The sequence below is a fragment of the Bos mutus genome, chromosome 1 (genome assembly GCF_027580195.1).
Source record: "Bos mutus isolate GX-2022 chromosome 1, NWIPB_WYAK_1.1, whole genome shotgun sequence".
NCBI classification, from domain to species: domain Eukaryota; kingdom Metazoa; phylum Chordata; class Mammalia; order Artiodactyla; family Bovidae; genus Bos; species Bos mutus.
The window spans coordinates 137,670,791-137,698,351 of NC_091617.1; the positions used below are offsets into that span (position 1 = coordinate 137,670,791).

Genomic DNA, 27,561 nt, shown 5'->3' on the forward strand with positions numbered 1-27,561 from the left:
CCCAAAAAAGATGTCCTTTTCATTATAGGGGACTGGAATGCAAAAGTCGGAAGTCAAGAAACACCTGGAGTAACAGGCAAATTTGGCCTTGGAATACGGAATGAAGCAGGGCAAAGGCTAATAGAGTTTTGCCAAGAGAATGCACTGGTCATAGCAAACACCCTCTTCCAACAACACAAGAGAAGACTCTACACATGGACATCACCAGATGGTGAACACCGAAATCAGACTCATTATATTCTTTCCAGCCAAAGATGGAGAAGCTCTATATAGTCAGCAAAAACAAGAACAGGAGCTGACTGTGGCTCAGATCATGAACTGCTTATTGCCAAATGCAGACTTAATTGAAGAAAGTAGGGGAAACAACTAAACCATTCAGGTATGACCTAAATCAAATCTGTTATGATTATACAGTGGAAGTGAGAAATAGATTTAAGGGACTAGATCTGATAGAGTGCCTGATAAACTATGGACGGAGGTTCGTGACATTGTAAAGGAGAAAGGGATCAAGACCATCCCCATGGAAAAGAAATGCAAAAAAGCAAAATGGCTGTCTGGGAGGCCTTACAAATAGCTGTGAAAAGAAGAAAAGCGAAAAGCAAAGGAGAAAAGGAAAGATACAAGCATCTGAATGCAGAGTTGCAAAGAACAGCAAGGAGAGAGAAGAAAGCCTTCCTCAGGGATCAATGCAAAGAAATAGAGGAAAACAACAGAATAGGAAAGACTAGAGATCTCTTCAAGAAAATTAGAGATACCAAGGGAACATTTCATGCAAAGATGGGCTCGATAAAGGACAGAAATGGTACGGACCTAACAGAAGCAGAAAATATTAAGAGGTGGCAAGAATACACAGAACTGTACATAAAAGAGCTTCATGACCAAGATAATCACGATGGTGTGATCACTCACCTAGAGCCAGACATCCTGGAATGTGAAGTCAAGTGGGCCTTAGAAAGCATCACTACGAACAAAGCTAGTGGAGGTGATGGAATTCCAGTTGAGCTATTTGAAACCCTGAAAGATGATGCTGTGAAAGTGCTGCACTCAATATGCCAGCAAATGTGGAAAACTCAGCAGTGGCCACAGGACTCAAAAAGGTCAGTTTTCATTCCAATCCCAAAGAAAGGCAATGCCAAAGAATGCTCAAACTACCGCACAATTGCACTCATCTCACACACTAGTAAAGTAATGCTCAAAATTCTCCAAGCCAGGCTTCAGCAATACGTGAACCGTGAAATTTCAGTTCAAGCTGGTTTTAGAAAAGGCAGAGGAAGCAGAGATCAAATTGCCAACATCCACAGGATCATCGAAAAAGCAAGAGAGTTCCAAAAAAACATCTATTTCTGCTTTATTAACTATGCCAAAGCCTTTGACTGTGTGGATCACAATAAACTGTGGAAAATTCTGAAAGAGATGGGAATACCAGACCACCTGACCTGCCTCTTGAGAAACCTATATGCAGGTCAGGAAGCAACAGTTAGAACTGGACATGGAACAATGCACTGGTTCCAAATAGGAAAAGGAGTTTGTCAAGGCTGTATATTGTCACCCTGCTTATTTAACTTCTATGCAGAGTACCGCTAGGCTGGAAGAAACACAAGCTGGAATCAAGATTGCCGGGAGAAATATCAATAACCTCAGATATGCAGATGACACCACCCTTATGGCAGAAAGTGAAGAGGAACTCAAAAGCCTCTTGATGAAAGTGAAAGAGGAGAGTGAAAAAGTTGGCTTAAAGTTCAACATTCAGAAAACTAATTTCATGGCATCCGGTCCCATCACTTCATGGGAAATAGATGGGGAAACAGTGGAAACAGTGTTAGACTTTGGGCTCCAAAATCACTGCAGGTGGTGACTGCAGCCATGAAATTAAAAGACGCTTACTCCTTGGAAGGAAAGTTATGACCAAGCTAGATAGTATATTGAAAAGCAGAGACATTACTTTGCCAACAAAGGTCCATCTAATCAAGGCTATGGTTTTTCCAGTAGTCATGTATAGATGTGAGACTTGGACTATGAAGAAAGCTGAGCAGCAAAGAATTGATGCTTTTGAACTGTAGTGTTGGAGAAGACTTTTGAGAGTCCCTTGGACTGCAAGGAGATCCAACCAGTCCATTCTAAAGATAAGTCCTGGGTGTTCTTTGGAAGGAATGATGCTAAAGCTGAAACTCCAGTACTTTGGCCACCTCATGCGAAGAGCTGACTCATTGGAAAAAGACTCTGATGCTGGGAGGGATTGGGGGCAGGGGGAGAAGGGGACGACAGAGGATGAGATGGATGGATGGTATCACTGACTCGATGGACGTGAGTCTGAGTGAACTCTGGGAGTTGGTGATGGACAGGGAGGCCTGGCGTGCTGCAATTCATGGGGTCACAAAGTGATGGACATGACTGAACGACTGAACTGAACTGAAAATCCATCTAGCAATGCTTCAGTATGAAAGCTGTCATGTCCTTTTTATCAAGCATACATTTTTCTGCCATTTGGTTGGGGCCTGCTATGTATTGCTCAAAGATAATATTTTGTGCGACTCACATAACCAGTTGTTTCATATTGGCTTTTAAGGTGCCGACTTGATGAAAAATGAAAAATCGTCAAGGCATTATGGTATTTTATAACCACAGATGACACCAAATTGTTACTTCTAACTGTATAACACGGAAGGCCTCAACATAAAACTAATATAGCTGAGTGAATTGGTATTTAAAAAAGAAAAAAAAACATGTATCCAAGAGCTTTTTTTTTTTTTTTTAATTCAAAGGCTGAAAATACTCAGAAAACAAAAATACCATCTTTAGGATCATGTAGAACAATGTGCCCAATTTCCCACACTGTGCTTTAATACTGTGAGATATAATTTCTACCCTTATCTAAGTAGCAAGAATGCAATTACTGCTGAAGAAATAATGGTGATGGGGCATCTGGGACTGATGTATGAAGGCATTTCAGCCAGGCCAGTAGCCTTGGGGCCACTGTAGATGCATGGGCCTTTGCCAGGATATCTGCCAATTTGGCTAGACTCAAACACAAAGGGAACAGAATGGCAGAGCCAGGTACGTCCTGTGATCCGCACAGGAAGCACTGCCTACCTGGAGCAGTGCAGACACGGGCAGGCCCCACACTCTCAGGTACATGGAGTGCTGGCAGGTCTATATCAGAGGGGAATTTACAAGGATCAAAACTAAAGCCTCAAAATGTTTTTCCTACCCAAACTTCCACCACCTAAATTTACTCTGAATATAAACAGAAGATTATAGCAAATTTCTATCTGCATTTATCACTTAAGTGGCTTATACTTAAAATTTAAGCTTTCTAAAAAATAAAATCCCACAACTGTATATGCAAACTTATGGCTCCATTTATTTTAACCAGTATTTACCCCTCACACACACATACATACACATACCTTTAGAGCCATCTGGAAAGGCCATCCTGGTTGGCTCTTCAACTGGGCTTTGAAGAACAGGTAAAATCTCTGATTATCAAATTAAAACAGAGCAAAAAGGATTTCAAGTTGAAGAACTACTGTCCAAAAAGACCAGTTAAGTGGACTGTGTTCGAACAGTATGTGTGAGATATGAGGTTAGAGAGATCCAAAGAACTATGAGTAAAATACAAACAAACAAACAAAAAAATCAGCACTGTTTTCTACTCTCTTACCATAACTCTTAATAACAAAAGAAATTACTTTCAAAGCTGAGTTCACATTCATTTATTGCTTTACTTTTTTAAAATGTATTTTTAATTGAAGAATAACTGCTTTACAATGTTGTATTAGTTTCTGCTGTACAACAACGTGAATTAGTCATAGTATACATATACCCCCTCTGCTTGAGCCACCCTCTCAACTCCCCACATCCCACCCTTTAGGTCCTCACAGGGCACCAAGATTCTCTATGGACATATTTATAAGTCCATACCATTATTTATTTTCTATTCCTGCCTTGCAAATAGGTTCATCACTACATTTTTCTAGATTCCTATTGCTTTACTTCAGTTCAGTTGTAAAGTCGTGCCCGACTCTTTGTGACCCCATGGACTGTAGCATGCCAGGCTCCCTGTCCATCACCAACTCCCAGAGCTTGCTCAAATTCATATCCATCAAGTCGGTGATGTTATCCAACCATCTCGGCCTCTGTTGTCCCCTTCTATTCCTGCCTTCAATCTTTCCCAGCAAAAGCGTCTTTTCACATGAGTCAGTTCTTCACATCAGGTGGCCAAAATATTGAAGCTTCAGCTTCAGCATCAGTTCTTCCAATGAATATTCAGAACTGATTTCCTTTAGGATTGACTGATTTGATCTCCTTGCAGCCCAAGGGACTCTCAGGAGTCTTCTTCAACACCACAGTTCAAAAGCATCAATTCTCAGCTATCTTTATGGTCCAACTCTCACATTGATACATGACTACTGGAAAAACCATAGCTTTAACTATACAGACCTTTGTCAGCAAAGTAATGTCTCTGCTTTTTAATATGCTGTCTAGGTTGGTCATAGCTTTTCTTCCAAGGAGCAAGCGTCTTTTAATTTAGTGACTGCAGTCACCATCTGCAGTGATTTTGGAGCCCAAGAAAATAAAGTCTGTCACTGTTTCCACTGCATCCCCATTTATTTGCCATAGTGATGAGAACAGATGCCGTGATCTAAGTTGTTTGAATGTTGAGTTTTAAGTCAGCTTTTTCACTCTCCTGTTTCACTTTCATCAAGGTGCTCTTTAGTTTTTCTTCACTTTCTGCCATAAGGGTGGTGTCATCTGCATATCTGAGGTTATTGATTTTTCTCCCGGCAATCTTGATTCCAGCTTGTGGTTCATCCAGCCCAGCATTTTGCATGATGTACTCTGCATATAAGTTAAATAAGCAGGGTGACAATATACAGCCTTGACATATTCCTTTCCCAATTTTGAACCAGTGTTCCATGTCTGGTTCTAACTGTTGTTTCTTGAGCTACATACAGATTTCTGAGGAGGCAGGTAAGGTGGTCTGGTGTTTCCATCTCTTGAAGAATTTTCCACAGTTTGTTGTGTTCTACAAAGTCAAAGGCTTTAGCATAGTCAATGAAGCAGATGTTTTTCTGAAATTCTCTTGCTTTTTCTATGATCCAACGAATGTTAGCAATTTGATCCCTGATTGCTCTGCCTTTTCTAAATCCAGCTTGAACATCTGGAAATTCTCCATTCACATACTTTGAAGCCTAGCTTGGAGAATATTGAGCATTATTTTGCTAATGTGTGAGATAAGTGCAACTGTGTGGTAGTTTGAACACTCTTTGACTTTTCCTTTCTTTAGGATTGGAATGAAATAATTTTACTTATATATACATACATACATATATATATATATATGTATAAAATCAATGTGTGTAAGAAGAAATTATTTTCCTATTACCTATAATTAGTCAGCCATGGTTTTAATTCATCCCAGGCTAGAAACCTCATCTAATATGAAAAAGAACATCACAAACTTCACACTTGAAATCAACCTGTGTCCCACTAAAAGCTGCTCAGCTCTGGAAATTTTCCCAACACTCTAATACCCAAGCCAAAAAGCTAGAAGATGTAGTATCTTCTTGTCCTCCTATCGGGTCATGTCAAATGCTCTTAGAAGGCAGAAATTCCATGTTCTCCTCTCCATACTAATTGCCACATCTAAGTTGGTCCCTCTAACCCTTAAGCGCCTACAGTTCTCTAATCAGTCTCTCTGTTTTATCTTTACCCTCTGAACTCCCCTCAGCATGTTACAAGACAAAACCCCCAACTCCACACTCTTGAAATCTTCCAGCAGGCTGTAATTCAGATTCTTCTCCTCCACCTCCTTCATGAGGCTCCAGCCTATCTGTCCTGGCCTCAAATTAGGCGAGGCCTTGCCATAGCCCTAAACTCCTGTGATTTTCACCTGTCCCTTCCAGACTCCACCAACACTCTGCAGAGGTTATGCCTTTTGGTTGCCACATCCTGCTGTCCTTGACTGGAGTTTCTCAACTTACGGTGTGATTCAGATGCCACTAGTTCTAGGAAATTTCCTTGATCACATCTTCCAATGAAGGTATTTCTCTCCTTTCGCTACTGCAGCACTTGAGGCAGCACTTAACCACTGTATTTAATGTATTTCACTTTCGTCTCCAAGTTAAGACTGAGAAACCTACCAAACTATTTGAAGACTATTATACCTACATTAATATCAAGGACTGGTTAACCAAGATCCATTATTAATAATAACCAACTCTGAAAACCAAACCCCTAAACCCAACAAGAGTTCATAGTCATTCCAAGTACTAACGGAGCTCAAGGGAGCTTAATTATCAGGATAATCTGTCTACCCATATACCAGTTAGGATTAACATTTATCCACACCATGTTTTAGTATGCAGAGCAGCTACTATTTGGGTCGCAGCTTACTCTAAAAAGGCATTTCAAAGATTTCCAAAAGTCAATGTCAATGGAACCTTTCAGTAAAATGCACTGTATTCATTTTTAATGTATGTGTATTTCCAAAATAAATATGCAAATACCACTACGAACTTTCATCAGACAGCCTGTTAACGTTATATCCTCAGCTAACCTGTTCCATGAACTCTTGAAGGGCACAGATGCTACCACCTTTCTATTCCTAGTACATCTAAGTTCTAAAGAAAAGTTTTCTCAAATGACAGTCAATTCATCCATCTAAGTTCAGGTTAGTTCATATGTAGAAATAAAATGCACACAAACTGCCAAGTGACAGAGGCAGAAAGCAAGGTAAAGTTAACTGAGGTTCTTAGATCTTATATTTATTGTTTGCCACCAAACCAGGTCTAGTCACTGAGAATCTGTTGTGAGTATGGCCAGTGTTCTGGCCATACTTTACTTAGGTACTACATGAAAGAGATCAAAATGTGCAATGACTCAGAAAGACTGTCAGTGTAACAGATATGCCTTGCTAGGGTATGAGATATAAAAATGTGTTTTATTCTTGTCAGTGAAGTTACTGCTATTAAAAGAAGCCTGTGTTCTGAGGGGGAGGTTGTTTAGTTTCACAGTTTCATCTCCGGGTCATGCAGTGCTCAGCACAAATCTGAGAGAACATGCTAAGTCTTGTTCCTCTGCAGTCGATTTGAATCATTTGAGGACTGTCTACCTCGTTGGTGAATTAAAGTTCCTTTTCTTCCCTGACATTTAATCACTTTGAGGACAGAAAACTTCATGAGGTAGTCTAACATGGAAAAATCAAGTTAGTATTGTTAGGGGCTACATCTAGCAAGTCTTAGGGTCAGGAAATGGGGAAAAATTAAAAATTTAGATACTAGTGCATTTGGATTATCCATGCTAATTCAGATAATATACTATATGAAATACACACAGAGACGAACTCTAATTTGTTGTTTTACTGTGGGAAATCTGTTATACAGATGATATCTGTACTATACATTTCACTTCTTTTTAAATCACAGATTCAGTGTACTATGAGTACTGTGTAATTTCTGTATCTTCAACATCCATATGATTTTAACATTAACAGTCCCAACTGGAAGAACCTTAACTTTTGAAAATAAATCATTCTGGGGGGAGGTTTAAAATCTTAAATATCAGAATAGGCACATTTATTTCATATGAACCTAAAATGCAAAGCAAAAGATTGACGTGCACTTAATACGTATTTGAAGTCTTTGTAACAGAGAAGAAAACTTATTACAAAATTTAGATATGAAACATCACCATCACTAAAGAAAAAGTTGATTAGACAATGGCTTCCATGTACATTTGACTATCAAGCCTTAAAGAGTAAAGCAGAATCAACTGCAGACATCTCAGGTCCTTATACTAAATTGTTTCAGTTATATCCGCACAGACTCACAGAACAGGTATCTTTCCTATCGTTAACAAAAGTACTGTGGTGCTAACAGTGCAGTTTAATATTGGAGATAAAAACTGGAAAGTATAATTATAAAATACAAAATTCAGTAAACTTTAGGAAGAATTAAACATGTAAGAAGTTGAGACCCGTTTCTGTTTCAGAGAGAAATACTCAACAGAAATGTATTTCTAATTCTGAATTTCTGGCCCAAATTTGCCACACACTCAAAACAAATTACCTACACCCCATCCAGCTATTACAAAAACTGATGGCATTCCAAGAGCAAATCTATCTATTTCTTTAGCTTGCCCAGTAAAGCAGAAAGAAGACAGAAGATACTGGTGGGAGGAGGAGAGGGACAGACTCTGGGCTGTGCACCACCTAGGCCCCAAAGCTGCAGATTCACAGAGACCAAGGTCAGCACAGAATCTTCCGCTTACACTCTGGTCCATAAACTGTCTGTTAAGTTTGGGGCTTTTCAATTCTTGAAGTTTACCACTCTATACTTTCTAAAAAAGATTCTTTAAAGTACACATAAAAAGACACTGAAAATAATACAATTCAGATATTCAGGTGAGGTACTTGGATTTATATTTAGGAGGTGACTTCATCAAGATGATACTTGACAAAATATGTATTTACATTAACTCTAAAAAAAGGCATAACAAGTTAATATAAATCTGCTATCAGTTTCAGCTCAAACAGTCTTAAATATTTTTGACTCCATGACTAAATGTTAATTACTACCCTACCTAGCTACCCTACCTAGAAAGCCACTCAACAGCTCTGTATTTATTAATTTTGCTAGACCAAAGACTCATACCAAAAATAAAAAAAGGAAGAAAAAAGGCAACCATTTACACTTACAAAGAAAAGCAAACATTTACTTCAAATTGCAGTATAGGCTTTTCAATCACAAAAAGAAAGAAAAGAACAGTGATCTGACAGTGGTCACATCCTGTGCAAAAAACATGAGATACAAAAATGATAACAAGGTAGCTGAACTGCTTACACTGCAGGGAAAAGGACATACAGTAGCTGAAATATGGCACTCCTGGGAATTAACTTCCTAAACCAAACAGAATGCCTTTGAAATGATTAAATTTATTTGTGTATTAGTAAGAAAGCCCCACCACCATAAATAGTACAATATTTAAAAATTAAAAAAAAATCATATCTATCTAGAATAGATAGTGTATTTGAACTGTTAGACCTCTTTAAGTGCAGAAGGTGGTTCAGGTTTTACCTTTTTTTTTTTTTAATTAAATAACTGCCCATACACTTTATGAAGTTCCATTCAGTTGCAAAAGCCAATTTAAATCAAGGAAAATGTTACCAAAGTTGCATAATTTCATTTGGGACTGTCAGCAGGTTAAAGTCTCAAGTCTTTAACACTCATTTTTAGTCAATAGAAAGTTCAAAAGTTCTCAAATCTTCATTTTATCCTCTTGAACTTGCCCTTCTAAATGATCCTCAGACTGCAATTCCTAGTTTGCAAATAAAAGAATGCAATATGCATCATACTTCAAGAAAAGACGACGATGTCGAGCTAACAGGCTTCTGGATCTTCTCTCTGCTCCTTTCAACCTTCTTGATAATTTCTGCCACTATGCACACTGACGAGGTGAGACCCAGAAGAAACAGTAAATCTGCAAGAAAAAACAGAGTTTTACAATTCTTTGAACTTATAATTTCAGAGGTTAATAGCTTATGTTTTTTTAGCATTTTACCACAGCTTTTAAAATACATTACTTCTCAACCATTCCTTGAGTAGCCACAATTAGCCTCAGTTTAAAAATAAGGAAAGTAAAGCTCAAATGCACCAAATGACTTACCCAAAGTCACACAGCAAGGACAAGCAGCACCAGAGAACTAGAACCCAGAGAACAAGTCCTCTGACTGCTTTCCCTGAATAATAACCTGAGAATCACAAACTTCAACAGCAACACAACCAAGAGGAGTTTTCTGTTTTTTAAAGGCTGTTCAAGCAGTGGGAAATACCTTGACTGAAATCTGCATCTATTCCACTTGCAAGTTACTGTTAAAAGACCATGTCTTTACAATGGTGTTCACACTATCTCATTCTTATTTACTGCTTCAAAAAATCTCACGTGTCTTCTTAAAACTGCATTTTTTTTTAAAGAGGAAAGAATATGAGTATGAAATTAAAATCCTGAAATTAAACTAGTTCAACATTAAGATTAACTTACAGCAAAAAATAGTGATCAAAAATATCCAAATTAACTTTAAAAACCCAAGAGTGAGAACTAGCATTATCATAAAATGCATCCATCCTCACATTTACACAGGAAGATTAACCTTTAAATGTACTATACAATGATACATTTCATGCAGAGTGTATGAAAAAATAATGTCTGTATTCCACATCAGGCTTCCCTGACAGCTCAGTTGGTAAAGAATCCGCCTGCAATGCAGGAGACCCCAGTTCAATTCCTGGGTCAGGAAGATCCGCTGGAGAAGGGATAGGTTACTCCAGTATTCTTGGGCTTCCTTTGTGGCTCTCAGCTGGTTAATAATCCACCCACAAAAAAAAAAAATAATCCACCCACAATGCGGGAGACCTGGGTTCCATCCCTGGCTTGGGAAGATCCCCTGGAGAAGGGAAAGGCTACCCACTCCAGTATTCTGGCTAGAGAATTCCATAGACACAGTCCATGGGGTCGCAAAGAGTCGTACACGACTCAGTCACTTTCACTTTCCACATCAACTTAGTAAAACTCTGTTTTTAGGGCTGTTATTTCATAAAATAAGACGTGCAAAGAGGAAAATGTTAGCTTAACAACCAAAAGGGTAATTTTAAAGACAAGCCATCTAGTTTTTAGTGAGCTTAAATCTAGTTTTTTCTTCAAACAAAATTAAAAAGTTATCAACTACAATTACTCTGTCTTTCAGAATCACCAAATATGATTTTGACAAGTGATAACCTATAAAAAATTAACAAGAAAAAAATTACCAGAAAAGTTTAAAACCAGATTTGGAAGAGTGACTCTCCTAAATGTGATTCCAAATACAAACAGCACACATATTTTTCAAAGCAAGCCACTTACTTCACTTTTTAAAAGAAGTTTTCTTAGGACAAATACATTAGAAAATATTTACAACTCATTTATAATATATAAATTATAAAACATAACATTTCTTTTACCCAGTATACTTAGGCTCTCAGTCTGAAAAACTTTCTGAAGTGGAGGAAAGTAAATAACTAATAACTGTCCCATGATGGATCCAAGAACTGCATAGCAAAACATTTTATTACTGCAGAGTCCAATCTCAAACACAGATTTGGTCTGTTGGCAGAGCAGAGAGTTCAGTTATTACCAGAAACAACTTCTTTACTATAATATTCACCTCTAGTTTTTAGTAAGCTGGACTGAATTCTACAATACTAGTACATGAAATCTCTTAATTATATTTTGGAATAATTCACACGGAGTAGGGTAAATTTTAAAGCAGCTTTTCTTTATCAAGGACTTTCTTTAAAAGTGATACTAGGTCTTTTCTGGCTGCCCCATGGTTAAGACTCTATGCTCCCAATGCAGGGGTCCTGGGTTTGATCCCTTGTTGGGGAACTAAAAATCCCACATGCCACACGGCACAGCCAAAAAAAAAAAAACAAACAAACTGATTTTATTAAAAAATAAAGGCCACAGAAAGAAACTTCCTTTAGCTTTCCAGAGCATAACAAACTTTTTTTGTATATGATTATTTTCTAAATCATTTCATTAAGGTACATAATCTAAGAAACTTTCTTGAAGATTAGACTTAGTTACATGTATACTGAAAAAGTAAAAATGCCTTTCATAGAACAAAAACCAAATACTATAGCTTCTTTAAAAATTAGTCTAAATTAATGACAATGCATTGTACTTGGAAAGTTCAAGCATGGCGAATGGTAATAAATAGTTAAGGATGCCTAAGGTGCTCTAAAATTGAACAATCAGGCGGCAAATATAACTAGTTTCCAAGAACAACATGCTCTGAAAAAGTATCATTAGGTTCTAGCCCACTAATTTCTATCAAAGCACTTCAATCAAGAGAAGACCATCCACCTTAAGATACAGCATGGGAAAAAAAGAAAATTTTAAATGTCCTAAGTTTTGACACACTAATGGAGATAGTAAGAAAATGTTAATATGCACAAAACTGCTCCTGTATGTCTAACAATACTTTCTTCTATAATGAGAAGAAAGTACACCATCTTAACAGTAGCTATGAACTTTGTCCTATGCTCAGATAATGTTAACTTGAACCTATCACATAGCTACAGATAATATGAAAATGAGAGGAAAAATCAGGTGATGACATCTGTGATTTACTTTAATCTTCTGGCCAAAGTTAAGGCCTATTTCCCCAAATCTCCCATCCCTGTTAGAACACATGTCTGTAGGAAGGCTATATCTGAACCTGTAACCAAGGCTACAAAAGCAAGCAAAGCTAAAACCTTGCCCACTTACAGAGAGAACTCTACCCAATTGAATTAGCCAGCTACAATCACTCAAGCGTACCTGAGATCTGGAACTCAGTGCATTGAACATGTCAAAAAACACAAAGCACGTGAAAGTCATTGTTGTGTCCCGAGGTGTTATCACATTGTCTCGCAGCTGTTGAGAGGAGAAAAAGATTTTCAGTTGGCTGAATTTAATGGACAAATTCTACATGCTTTAAAAGGGCTAATATTTTCTTTCTCTTAAAAAAGCTTTAGTCTAAGATATAAGACATATAAGCAACTTAAATTTCCCATACACCCTTTAAATAAGTCACCTAAAGAATAGCTGTAGTCTACATAAAGAAAAAAGTCTTCTCCCAAACTGTAAACTGGATATTAAAACAACTTTCTTTTTAATGACATTAAAATAGCTATACTAAAGGCTCAGATTTTCTAACTTCTTCCCAAATATTCATGTTCATTTTTATTGTATTTGATATTTCTCTGCATATTTAAATAATTCTAAAATATGAATCAGGAATTCTATTAACCTATAAATACTGAAATCAAACTATTTTTAAATGTTTTATTCTATTTTTGAAGGTTATCCTAACTTCCAGCCTTCTGTTTAATATACAAAAATAATGGAATCCTGTCATACAGAATGCATATAATAAAACAGCTTATCCAGTGAGTATACCTCCCGCCAGAAGACAAACAAAGTCCCACAAACAATGATTATTGAGGAAACAAGTATTTTAAGTATCAGGTTTTTGGTCAAAATGCTGTCTTTCCAGTTGCGTGGAGGTTTACGAATGACATCTTTATCCACTGGTTCTACTCCAAGGCTTCAAAACAAACAGAAAAGTGAATTAAAGTTTTAAGTAAAATTTGGATTTATTACTTTCACAAGTTCATTGACCTCAATTATCCCAGAAACTAAATCCCTTCTTATGGAAACAAAATGTTGAATTATGAAGAAAACCTTGGCTATGATAACTCAAAAATAACCATACGTTTTATCACTCTTTGCTGTTTATTTGCCACAGTTTGGTAGGGGCCTGATAATCAAATTTCAAAAAACTGCCCCATTTCATTTATATAACTTATTTCAAATATGGCCTGAAATACATGACTAACCAACTGGATTTTGAAATATCTTTCATGCAAGGAAGTTTCAACTAGGATAATTTGTTATACATTGATACATATTAATTACTTTGTTAAGAAAGCTGTATCTAGGGCCCCGTTATTATAAAAGAAACCATTAGATGCTCAATACTACAATATTGAAGTAGTCCTTCAGTACTTTCCCAAAGTCTCTAAGAATGATGGTGGAACCTTGGTAATAGCACTAAAGCCAGAGAGAGATTTCTCCATTACATTCTAGTCCAAGAAACAAACAGCTTACTTAAAGGACAGGGACTATACCTGTTCCCTGCTCTGATCTCAGTGTAAAAGCTCAGATCCTAATGCATGAATGAGCATCCCAGAAGAGTAAATGATACACTCACATCACACAACTTAAAACAAACATGATGCTGCAGAGATTTCCGATGCTACTGGGAATGAAGTCTTAGAGCTTAACTATCAGGATATAAGGCTATCCTTGTCCTTCTAGTTTACAAATGAGGAAATTCTTACCTCTGAGCTGGAGGTCCATCCATAATAATATTGATCCACAAAATCTGCATGGCATTGAGAGGATTGGGAAAGTTCATTAATGTAGCCAGTGAGATTAAAGTTAATGCTGCTATACTCCTATCGAAAGAAAGAGTTATTTTTAAAAATGTATCAACATTGTATAATTCTTGCTAATTTTATGAAATCACTTTCTTATCATTTAAAACTCTCATGTTACTACTGTTCTTTTAAAGGAAGCCTATATTTCCAAGTAAGCTACTGCTTCATTAGTGTGACTATTTAGCCCTTATGATCTAAAGAGTTAGCCCTTATGATCCACAGCAATTTAATAAAGGATTTGCAAAGTGTTTAGATAACAACAACAAAGAGGAAGATTTTTTTAACTGAGTTCAGATAACAGTTAAGAGTTTCAATGATATTTTTATAACTGTGTTTTGTAATAGACTACAATAAAAGCCCTTCTGCTTTTGGAAAAAGATACCAAGAAGAAAAATTAAAATTTGACACCCCTTTCTTAGTTACTTCAGAAGGTATTAAATAAGCCACAACAATTAATATATTTTGATGATGATATACACAAGTAATTATATTTAGCTTTATATTTACTATATTTAGTAATTATAATTATCATGCCATGTTTAGTTTTAGGATAGAATCCAGTTTTCACAATGGAAAACTTACATATGAGAATCAGAGCCAGAAGCTTATAGGCTTTTGTTTCAATTCTACTTTTTGAATAATTTATCTGTAAGACCCACAAGTTTGTCACAATTTCTTACAAACTTACGTGCTCAGCTGGAATCTAACAAAATTTTTAATGTTATTATAAATCCCTTTACCCTCTTCAATTGCAGACCTGAAAGTTAGAAATAAAATTAGGTGAGAAAATATAATCACAAAAAAATAAGGATACAGCAATACTGTGGAACTAATTTTGAAAACAAGTTCCCAACTGATAAAACCCATACATTAATAAAACAATTTTACTTAACATAATTAAAACTAGAAAAAAATACAGAAACACTATCTGGCAAGGCATTAAAGTCAAGCCTCCTACTGTACCTGAACTAATTTCATAACACAATAATTTTTATTCTTAAAAGACATGTCAACATTAAAATCACATACTGTGTTTCTATACAAGACAATAATATACATTTATAATACTAAAATAATGATCTTTACCCCTCCTAAGTTTATTTGTCTTAAAGGTACAGATGTATGTATGGTAAGGGGTTAAGTTAATGCAGGTCAGAAATTAAGTGGCAATGTTAACTCATCTGTTATTCCTAGATACAATTAGATATATGTTGTACCAGAATTATAAAAAGAATATATTTTACAAAGATTCATGAAAATCCTCTCATTCATTTTGCTCAGTCTAGGAAAACATGTATTTTATAAACAAACTATCCTATCTTCTGAGATTTTTATACAATTCTAAGAATGGAAATTAAGTATCTTCTATCCTTAGAAGAACCTTGCAATTCTGGGTCCTGAGGGCCCACATGTTCCACTTGAGGCCACATGGGTTAATGACACCAGCAGGTTATTATGGAAGAATCTTAAATCAATTAGAAACTATAGATGAAACAAATCTATTCAAATAAACTGCATCATTGGCAACATGAAGAATTCCTAACATGAGGAAACAGATATGGATGGGATCTTTATTTATAATCTTTGTCATAAAGCCAGTCACATGCTTATTCCTGAGAGCCTGAATTTAACTTGAATAAACCCACATGAAGGTTCACTGCTATACCACCACGCTAGTGGCAAGGAAATGTGAAACTTGGCTGGTACTCAGTAATATTTCTTAAATGAATAGCCCTGCCATTTTTTTATGTCCATTCCATACAAATAATTTCCCCCAAAACTACACACTAGGACACAAAACGAGATTGCTTAGTTTAGTAAAATAGTTTAGCTCATCCAGCACCTAAAATTGCTAAACACTTTTCTGCAAATGAGGTGCAGAAAAGGATAGGAAGAAACTCTCTGATGTGCATTCAGTGAAGGAAAACTTACATGATGGTTTGGAAATCATCATCCACCAGGATCATGTCAGCTGCCTCTTTGCAAACATCTGTGCCAGTCTGACCCATCGCAACTCCAATGTCTGCAGCCTTCAGAGCAACTGCATCATTTACTCCATCTCCTGTCATGGCCACAACTGACCCATTCTTCTGCAGAGACTGGGGGTAGGAGGGGTGAAGTGGGAGGGAGGCGTTCTGATTAGAATGTTGCTTTCACACAGATAAGGAGGTATACAAATCCTCCCTTTTTCTTTCCCACATAATCAAAAACTGGAAATAATATATACCATCACTTTTCCAAAAAAAAACTTCAGTATACAGAGGTCTTAGGATAAAGCTTAGAAAAAGCTGCCATTAATATTCCCATGTGTGAGAACTCTGTGTGTAAAGCCTGACGTAAAGTCAATTACACAGTGGTTCTCAGGGCACACCTGGCAATGTCTGGAGCCATTTTTGAGTGTCATGACTTTGTGGACACTACTGGCATCTAGAGGACAGGCGCCAAGGGTGCTGCTAACCCTAAAATACACAGGACAGTCTCTTGCAATGAAGAATTATCCGGCCCACAAGTGTCACGGTGCCAAGGCTGAGAAACCCTTACCTTACTACAACGCAGCACTGTTGTGATTAATAAGCCGATGAATTGATGGATACCATGTCAGCTGCTTTGTATATATTTGACTAATATAAATATCATAGCTCTTTAAAATTGTTCACAATCTCAAAACATTTTTTTCTTTTTGTATTTATAGTAATGATTCCTATTCACACTGGAATGATCTGGCTGTAGACTCCTATCAGAACAGACTTACACTATTCAAATGTTAAAAGAAGACTATATTTGCAGCTATTTCCTTAAAGTTTTCTTCTACATCTTCCTTTGCTAACGAAATTCTGTTACTGTTTCCATCTCAGGCTTTAAAAAGCACTTGGTTTGCTTCACAACACTTCTGACTTTAGTACTCTAAGAAAACTCCCAGTAGTAATGCAGACAGACAGAAGCATTTTGAATACAGAGATGAAACAATGTGATTCTTAAAGACCCACCTTGATAATTTTCATCTTGTGCCTTGGGCTAGCTCTGTAAAATACTGCAACCTGTTAAAACACAAGATACACTAAAATTCTTAAACATTAAGAATTATCAGAATATCCTATGTACGTATAACTAAGAATATTTTTTAAATTACCAATTTGAACTGTTTTGCCATAGAGATCAAACTCAAGAAAATACCATACACTTGTTAGGACACTCATTCGACAGGGCCATTTCAAACTTTAGGTACTAAAGGAAATACACAATCTAAACAATTCACCCAGTTTATCCCACCCATGTTTAAGCTCTGAAAAGAAAATAGCTTTATCTTGAAACATTGCAGAAACAGAGAAAGGAAAAGCTCTCTTGCATGTTTCCTCAACACTGACACTCAACTAATATAGCCTTTTCCCTTCTTCTGTCTTCATGAGATTTAAAGAACAGCTGCTTCTCAATGTCTGTTGAGCCCTTTTTTCTGTTAAACAGTATGAAGTGACTGCTATGCTGTTCTACTTAGTTTGAGTCATTAGGCGGTCTTCCTTTGTGTCTCCACTTGCTTATATGATCTTCTCTCTCCAAAGAATATATTTAATCCCTTTTCCTCATGCCACTTCCTGGTCTCCTAAAATGCTCACAGCTGTGCCCCAGCTAGTCATCCACAAATCACCTGTACCCCCACTCCCTCCCACACTGCTCTAACTTGCTTATCCACAAGACATGGGCTGTTCCCCAGTCCTCCCCAACAGCACTATGAGGAGAGGAGATGGGTAGGCGTCTTCCATTCCCTTCTTCAGTGACAAATCTTACCTGTGGTCAGTGCTGCTCTGGGGGCTACCTGCCATGGTTCACAAGGATATTTAACCACTGCCTCCCCATCACTCTTTCCAACACACCCAAGCCAGGTGACTTACCACCTACAGGACTCACCATTCTCTTTCCTACTCTCCCAGAGGACAGGTCTACACTAGCTTTCCCTCCTCATGCTTCCAATGTATCCCTTTCCTAGCCCCACTCTCAGTTAACAACCTCATTTCCTACTTCAAAGCAAGCAGGAGTCAGGAGAAAGCTTCCACAATTCCCACCAGCAACATAATATATACATCTACTTATCTTAAGACTAAAACCTCCATGAGGCAAAGATCTGGCCCTCCAGTGCTCAATAAACAAGTGTGAAATGAATGAATAAGTGACTGAATCTTAGGATAAAGATCTAAAACTTTCTCAGGGGTTAACTATACTATCACATTATTGATTACCCTTATATCCTCTAGGTACCATGAACCACATAACATATGTGGAAAGCATTCTTCCTTTACAAAGATTCAAAATCCATTTGGAAATTCTTTAGTGCTTAAAAAGTACTATACACACCGATTGGAGAAGGCAATGGCACCCCACTCCAGTACTCCTGCCTGGAAAATCCCATGGACGGAGGAGCCTGGTAGGCTGCAGTCCATGGGGTCACGAAGAATCAGACAAGACTGAGCGACTTCACTTTGACTTTTCACTTTCATGCATTGGAGAAGGAAATGGCAACCCATGCCAGTGTTCTTGCCTGGAGAATCCCAGGGACGGGGAAGCCTGGTGGGCTGCCGTCTATGGGGTCACACAGAGTCGGACACGACTGAAGTGACTTAGCAGCATACACACAGATGGTCAAAAAGCACATGAAAAGATGCTCAACATTGCTAATTATTAGAAAAATGCAAATAAAAACTACCATGAGGTCTCACACCCAGTCAGAATGGCCATTACTAAAAGGTCTACAAATAATAAATGATGGAAAAGGTGTGGAAAAAAGAGAACCCTCCCTACACTGCTGGTGGGAATGTAAACTGATACAGCCACTATGGAGAACAGTATGAAAGTTCCCTAAAAAACCAAACAGAGCTAACATATGATCCTTTAATCCCACTCCTGGGCAACTGTACCCTAATACTCTGCAGCACTGTTAGTAATAGCCAAAATATGGAATCAACCTAAATGTCCATCAATAGTTGAATGGATAAAGAAGATATAGTATATATAAATATGTGCCACTTGGGGTATGTGTGTATATATATATATGTGTGTGTGTGTATATATATATATATGTATATATATGTATGTATATATATATATATGTATATGTATATATATATACACACACACACATACACACACACACACACACACACACACACACATACACATATATACACATATGGGGCTTCCCAGGTGGTGTAGTGGTAAAGAATCCACCTGCCAATGCAAGAGACATGTGTTTGATCCCTAGGTCAGGAAGATTTCTGGAGAAGTAAACAGCAATCCACTCCAGTATTCTCACCTATAAAATCCCATGAACAGAGGAGCCTGGCGGGCTACAGTCCATGAGGTTGCAAAGAGTCAGACATGAATGAGTGCATATATATATATATATTCACACACACACACACACACACAAAGGAATACTCAGTCACTCAGTCATAAAAAAGAATGAAATAATACCATCTGCAGCAAAATGAATGGACCTAGAGATGCTCCTACTAAGTAAAGTAAGCTCGACAAAGTATCACATTATATTGCTTACATGTGGAATCTAAAACAAAAAAATGATACAAATGAACTTATATAAAAAGAACTTATATGCAAAACAGAAACAGACCCAACAACATAAAAAATAAACTTGTTACCAAAGGGGAAGGGTGCTGATGTGTATGTGCTCAGTCGTGTCCAACTCTTTGTGACCCCACGGACTGTAGCCCACCAGGCTCCTCTGTCCATGGGATTTTCCAGGCAAGAATACTGGAGTGGGTTGCCATTTCCTCCTCCAGTGGATCGTCCCAACCCAGGGATCAAACCCACATTCCTTGTGTCTCCTGCATTGGGCAGGTGAGTTCTCTACCACTACTGCCACCTGGAAAAGGGAAGGAGAGTAAATTAGGAGTTTGGGAGTAACAAATACACACTGCTATATACAAAACAGATAAACAAGGACCTACTTCTACAGCACAGGGAACTATACTCAGTATTTTCTAATAACCTATAAGGGAAAAGAATCTTACACACACACACACACACACACGTATAAAATGAATCACTCTGCCGTACACCTGAAACTAACACAACACTGCAAATCAACTACACTTCAATTAAAAACAATTTTTTAATAAAATAAAAAGGACTTGGCTGCATATGTATTTAAAATGTACCAGTTACCTTCTAACTGAAAATTCTACATTATTGCAAAAATTTAATCATGTAGCACACAGAACGGAGTACAAGAGCATTTAGCAAAGACTACAGATTTTACAGAATTTTTAAATAAAAGGCTAATTACTAATTACAAACACTCAGGTCATACAGAGTAAAAATTTGCCTTTGTTTCACAGCAAATCATTCAAAACATTCAAATCACCCCTTCACAGCCACTACAGGTTATCACTAACAATGGCAGTGAGGATAATAGATCAACTGTTGGGCTGAAAACATACTTCTTTTGTATAGTCACAAGTTACTTTGGCATGCATCCAGTACACCTATCACTTGATATAGATATTTCAGCATTTCAAAGCTCTGATGGCAAATCAAAAACAAAAGCAGCTTCTTTGAGACTAAGCAGATCTCTAATACAAAGCTGAAGACTTCCACGGAATATAATGCTGCACAGAGTAAAGTCTCCTTAAAGCACCAAGATTAGCACATCAATCTTTTTGGTTGAGTAAAAACACTGAAATTTAGTGACACAAAATTATGGCCTGAAGAAATTAGGTATTAAAAAGAAACTAGAAGTGAGTAAAAACTCAACTACTTATCACAGAGCTAGGACTGAACTGGGGGGTAACTGAAATTCCTCTATTATAATCTTTTTAATCTTTATTTCTGTTTCTCTACCTAAAAGGGGGTGAATAAGCACAGAATACAATCACTTAGTATAGGAGCAGGAAGGGCAAATCAGAATGAGCACAGTAGACCAGCACAAGGACAACAGGAAAGAAGCAGAACTCTGTCAGCGGAAAGTGCAGGGAATATTGTGGAGGGAAATGGAGAAAGGCTGTGTACTTTCAAAGGAACCCACAAAAGGGTTTTTCTCTTCTCGTGGATCTGTCTCTCAGTGTCATATTTGTAGTCCGTACTCACAATTCTTTTGATCAACATTAACAGAAATGAAGTTATAAAGAGAAGAAAGTAGGTAAATACAAATAGGAGAAGCTAATGAAAGAAATATTATTCTTGGCATTAAAATAATGTCCCAAAGGTCTCCAAATCTTCCAGTATAGATTAAAAAATACCTGATGTGTTGAAATAAGTATTGACAACGTACCAAAAATTAAATAGTACACAAACTGGGATTTTATTATAGGGACCTGGTTAATTAGTAAAAATACGAATGGAGGCAGTGCTATAAAAAACAAACGAGAAAAGAGAATGTCCATTTTTACCAATAGCAAACACACTCAGGAAATCATAAATAAAAAAACATGGAGAATTCCCATATGGAAATTCCATTTCCATACTATTTTTTAATTGTCCTAGGTCAAAAGGACAGAGAAATGTTACAGGATTGGGAATGTGTGATTGAATTATAGAAGAGGAGTGCCAAAAACCCTTTTATAAAGGAAAATAGTCAATTAATATGATTTTAGTACATGCGGTAAAACCTCACTGAGCTGGCCATTTACAAAAAGTTTTGTTTTGCTTCTAACACTAATAAATGAAAAGCTTTTCAAATTTCTCTAAAGTAAAAGCCTAAGACCAAGACTTAAGAGTTACATGAACACACAATAAAAATGGGGAAAAAGGCCAAGGAGGGTTGAGGGCATAGGAGGTCATGGGGAGAAGTCCAGCTCAGCTCAGCTGAAACGACTGAAATAATTCATTGATAGTACTGGAAGAAGAGACATGATAAACCTGAAAGAAGCTCTGGTATTTACGGAATAGGACGACTCTAAGCAATTCATGAGCTCCTCTCTTTGGAATAACATCAGAGCATCTGCCACAACTGATGCAAAAAAACTCTTATTTGGAAATGACCAATGATGTAATTTGTCATGCTAATAATGCAATTTATAACTTACTTCTCTAACTGCCTTTCTTCCTTCTCTAACTGCCTTCAGGTTGGTTTTCAGAGTTCATTAGCATTTTTATCAGAAAGCCAGACAGTGAACTGAAGAAAGCAAATAAAATGAACCTTCCAGTCTGTCTGATGTCACTACTTGTTAGCATCTCTGGGAAAAGGCTAAACAAAGATCTAATGGGAAAATGTTTAATTAATCGCAGATTTCATATATATTTGCTAATGTACATTGTCTCAATACCCTCAGGAACTTAATACAGGATTTATTCTTTTAGAAATAAATGTAGGGAAAAACTATCAGGAGAAGACACACACATCCATACTGCTCCCAGATGCTCTAAAAAGGCATTTCAATGAAAAAAAGCACTGTCTTTTCAACAATTGGAGAAGGCAATGGCACCCCACTCCAGTACTCTTGCCTGGAAAATCCCATGGACGGAGGAGCCTGGTAGGCTGCAGTCCATGGGATGGCCAAGAGTCGGACACAACGGAGTGACTTCACTTTCACTTTTCACTTGCATGCATTGGAGAAGGAAATGGCAACCCACTCCAGTGTTCTTGCCTGGAGAATCCCAGGGGCGGGGGAGCCTGGTGGGCTGACGTCTATGGGGTTGCACAAAGTCAGACACGACTGAAGTGGCTTAGCTTAGCTTAGCTTTCAACAAGTGGAACTAAAATGACTAAATAACCATACATTAAAAAAATGAACCTTACCCCACTTCTCACAGACAAAAATAATTCAAAATGGATCAGAAACATTAGTATAAAACCTAAAAGTATGAGACTTTGATCTTAAAAAATAAGAAAAAATCTTTGTGACCTTGGGTTAGAAAGAGTCCTTAGATAATACATCAAAAGCATGATCCATAAAAGAAAAAAATGATAAACTAGATTTCACCAAAATTGAAAACCACTGTTTTTTAAAGTAAAATGGTAATAGACTAAAAAGATAAACCAAAATGGAAAAAACTTTCTTCCCATCAAATATCTGATAAGACTTTTATCCACAATATATCCACTTTTATCCACAAAATAACTTCCAAAATCCAAAAATAAAATATTTTTTAAAAATAGGATGGTTAAACAGTTCACTAAAGAAAATATATGAATGGCAAATAAGCACATGAAAAGGTACACAAAATCATTAGTTGTGAGGGAAATGCAAACTGAAACCACAATAAGACAACCATGATATACCTATTAGAATGGGCATGGGGAAACTAACAATGCCATGTGCTGGTAACCACTTTTCAAACACTGCTGATGGGAATGCAAAACAATAAAGCCGCCAAGTAAAACAATCTGGCATTTTCTTACAAAGTTAAACATACATTAACCATATGACCCAGCAATTACTCTCATGTATTTATCTAAGAGAAATGAATATTTATTTTCTTACAAAGCTATATACAAATGTTTTTAGTAGTTTTAACCATCATCAGCAAAAATGGAAAATAATCCAAATGTCTTTAAACTAAACTGGTGCACTGGTAACATTCACTAAGTGCAGTGGAATTCTACTCAGCAATTAAAAATGCATTATGCTAAATCAAAAAAAGCAGATTCAAAGGCCTCATGCTGTATGATACCATTTTCAGCATTTTGAAAAGGCAAAAACTACAGGGACAGAAAACAAAATCAATGATTGTTGCCAAGTACTAGAAGCAGAGGGAGGAGCTGACCACAAGAGGATCTGGGATGGGAGGAACCTGTGTGGTGTTAGTTACAAGGACCACAGGCATCCATCAAAACTTAAGAGCTGTACATTAAAAAGGAAAAAGTTTACTGTATGCAAATGACAGCTCTTTAAAAAAAAAAATCATACCCGCATTCAATTAAAACAGAACACAAGGATAAGAAGTATAAAGTAATGATCTGTCTCCATTCTGTACTTTATAAATACAAGCACCACTGTTAATTTTCCACAGTATCTTTCTCAGAGGAAACTGAGCTCTTGCTGAAGTTAACAAATTTGCACTGATATTCATAGACACTCAACGATAAGACAGATCTCAGTGATAAAATTTTGCCTCATGATTTAGACCAACAAATGTGGTGGCCATGTCCCAACTGTTTTCAAATGAATAGCTTCATTAACACTGAAGGAGGAGAGGTAATGCCTACAATAAAGCCTTAGTCTGAAAGGTTCTGGTTTACGCCTACCTTTGGCACTATTTGTGAAAGCTGCTGGACATCCATTGCATCTATTTCTTCTCCTGAGACTGACTGGGAGGTTTTGGAATATAATCCCAGACGACTAGCTAAAGTGAAATGGGAAAGAAAACATAATTAACCAAACTGCTTTTGCTTGATAGGCTAGTCAACATAATGCTCACTTAACGATGTTATTAACTCACTTTCTCTTTAAAAGTATAAAACATCCTTGTATCAAGGGATTACAAGACAAGACTATGGTAAGACAGATAAAACCGAATTAGTAAAAAGTCTTGAGTTTTCTGTTTGACTCTTTTTGCTTAAATTTAAGAATAAAGAGTTTTCTCAATTCGACCCTAAGAATTTAAACTTAGGTACCATACCTAAGAATTTAAACAAGGCCATGTGGGTTCTGCTTAAGAGCTCAATTTTAATGAAGATTAAGAGTGCTTTTTAACTAAAAAACCAGGCAAGATGGTGGCTCATCTGAGGTATTATGTGCATATCTGCTCAGTCGCTCAGTCATATCCAACTCTTTGTGACCTCAAAGACTGAGGCCCACCAGGCTGCTCTGTCCATGGGATTTTCCTGGCAAAAATACTGGAGTGGGTTGCCATTTCCTCCTCCAGGGGCTCTTTCCAACCCAGGGATGGAACCCACCTCTCCTGCAATGACAGGCAGATTCTTTACCACTGTGCCACCTGGGAATCCCATGAAGTATCATGTAGTTTTATGTAAATGAAAATAAACACTGAGAAATTTCTCTAGAAATAATCTTCCCAACAATGGTATGTTTTCAGTGACGTATTCTTCTTAAAGTGTGAAATTCTTGTCTTAGTCTCTTTCCATATTAGTAAGAATTAATGAACTTTAGCACATTTTAAATTTATCAGTATGAATTATAGTTTACAGGTTCTGGAAGATTAACTTCCATGTCCATTTCTTCCCCTTGTATTTGGTAAAGTATCTTAAATGGCATTCAAACAACATAGGCATATATGTGATCAGACGATGGAAATATAGACACAAGCTATTTTCTTTCAAGTCAGGTACAAAGTCTGCTCTTAAAAAATTATATTCAAGTTGAAAGAAAAACTAAATGTCATAATTTCATGCATTCTTTCACATTTATGATCTAGTGCTTTTAGTCATCAGAATGGTGTACTAGTAGACTAAAAATAATCAACTATCCTTTTATGAATATAATAATGTGATTTCACAATGCTTTAATTATTTTCAACTAAAAGTATTATTTTTTTAACTAAAATAAAATCTCACCCACAATTTTATAGTGTATGAGCAAACAAAAGCATCAGTTTTTAAACTGTATAGCTCAATATTTTGTAAACACACTTCATGTCTAATGCTCCACTATGCTCTGCAGTAATTTAAGAAAAACTAACAAAAACGAAAGAAGCAGCCTAGTTATACCGATGGCAACTGCAGTCTCCTGTGAGTCTCCAGTAATCATTTTTATTGATACTCCCGAGGCAATGAGTGTTGTAACGGCTTCTTTCACACCAGTTCTAGGAGGATCAATGATTCCCACCAGGCCAAGGAACGTCAGTTGTCCCAATTCAGGACCAGAAGCCAAAGCAAGAACTTGGGAGATAAAATCCAAAAAGAAAATGTGAATCACAGAAACATTAGAATTTACTTTATAAAATCTGGAGGCCATAACACTTCTCACTCAGATAAATCACTTAGGACTAGAAAGTCATTGCAGTAATAACAGAAATTTTAAAAATCAAAACTTCTTACGTGCAAAGATACTACAGTTTAATGGTTCTTGATATGGAATTTCTTTAAATTATTAAAAATTAAACGGAATAAGACTACACAACTGTTAAGCAGAGAAAGCGGGAGAGGAACAAATAGGAATATTTTCACATAGCAAAACTTGCAGCCCCTTTCAGTAGAAACTATTGACTCTTAAGAAAATACAATTAATTATTTGGAAAAGTATAGGTTTGTTGAGCTTTAAAGTCAATTTTAAACAGACATCTTTGAATAGTGATTTCTACTATTGTATCTTCATCTTTCCATCTTACAGGTCTTCAGCATAATTCAATAGCTTGAAGTTTTAAAAGGCTATATTAATTAGACAACATGCAACAATTTTGTACACAACAAACTCTGGAAGATACAGTTAACCTGTAAAGTAATTGTAAAACCACTAATACCAACAAGAGTTTATATTCTCTCTTTCTTTCTATATTAACAGGTGTTTCTTATTCATACCTTTGGTTCTCTTAAAACTACATAAATAATACCACCATCAGATCAGATAAGATCATATCAGTCGCTCAGTCGTGTCCGACTCTTCGCGACCCCACGAATCGCAGCACTACCACCCTTTATAGTTAGTTTCCTATCATCCTTAGAACTTAAGATACAGGACAAAGTGCTATTCATTTCCAAATATCATTTAGCTTATTCTCAGAATTCCAGAACTTTGGCAGTAGCTGCCTTTTTAGCCAGAGGGATGTGTCTACATCTGGGATATTATACTAAAAGACTGAACAACTTACCAAACACACACACACACACACACACACACACAAAGCGCACAAACTAAACATATGTATCTCGTGGGGTAACTGAAAAGCCCCAGAGAGACCACAGGATGTATCTATCCTTACTCAAGCACAAGGTATGAAGGATAAGATACATTTGGAAAACCATGGTTAGAGGCAAATGACTTCCAACACAAAATCTATGGAGATATGAGCCCCACCAAAAGCTTTCACTCTGGAGGGAATAAGCCACATGACAGTTCCTGTGTTGGAACAGAGGAAGATGGCAACAGAAGGGGGAAGTGAGTATCAACCCATGTGTCAGCAAATTCTAAGCAAGGGACACCAGCTCCTGGCACCCTCAGTGGACGGATGGTATCAGCCCAGAGGTCAGTATTTTGTATTTATTTGTTTGCTTCTTTAGCATAAATGAAGATCTAATGCTACTGTATGGGACAAAGGTATGTAGACCTTTTCATGTGAAGGATCCCCAACTCCCTCCTTTATATTTGAAACATCAAAAGCAAAATATATTCCAATTTTAAAATTAACAACCACATGTATTTTAAGAAACTTAGGTTTTATAAGGTACAAGATAAGTTCATATCAAGTTAAACTTAAAATCTTTATTCATTTATTCTTTACTTTTCATCATGGCAATTTCAGCAGGGGGAGGAAAATGGAGCATAAGAAGAGGAAGAGATGTGAAGCAAGAGATGGATGCCCAGAATGTTTCCCAGAGCCTGTGAAACAAGGATGTGCTCCACACCATGTCTGGTCCATTTCACAAAGTTACCACACCAAACCACACATACACAAAGCTCCACAATCTTTCAGA

At 36.9% G+C, this 27,561-nt stretch overlaps 1 protein-coding gene across 5 annotated transcripts in view; it reads right to left on the reverse strand.

Moving 5' to 3' along the window:
• Positions 1–7,346: 7,346 nt before the first annotated feature.
• Positions 7,347–27,561, reverse strand: part of ATP2C1 (ATPase secretory pathway Ca2+ transporting 1) — a 155,774-nt gene continuing 135,559 nt past the window's right edge. For 4 of the 5 annotated variants that reach the window (XM_070376155.1, XM_070376157.1, XM_070376158.1 and 1 more), the window contains 10 exons: positions 25,639–25,809; positions 24,217–24,314; positions 17,009–17,059; positions 15,954–16,120; positions 14,710–14,778; positions 13,923–14,039; positions 12,979–13,126; positions 12,358–12,453; positions 10,998–11,139; positions 7,347–9,480 (listed from right to left, as the gene is read on the reverse strand). In XM_070376155.1, the coding sequence (XP_070232256.1) occupies positions 9,350–9,480; positions 10,998–11,139; positions 12,358–12,453; positions 12,979–13,126; positions 13,923–14,039; positions 14,710–14,778; positions 15,954–16,120; positions 17,009–17,059; positions 24,217–24,314; positions 25,639–25,809 (1,190 nt within the window). In that variant the 3' untranslated portion in view covers positions 7,347–9,349. Of the gene's footprint in view, positions 9,481–10,997; positions 11,140–12,357; positions 12,454–12,978; positions 13,127–13,922; positions 14,040–14,709; positions 14,779–15,953; positions 16,121–17,008; positions 17,060–19,669; positions 19,894–24,216; positions 24,315–25,638; positions 25,810–27,561 lie in introns of those variants that run through there. The other variant, XM_070376161.1, reaches the window with a different exon arrangement.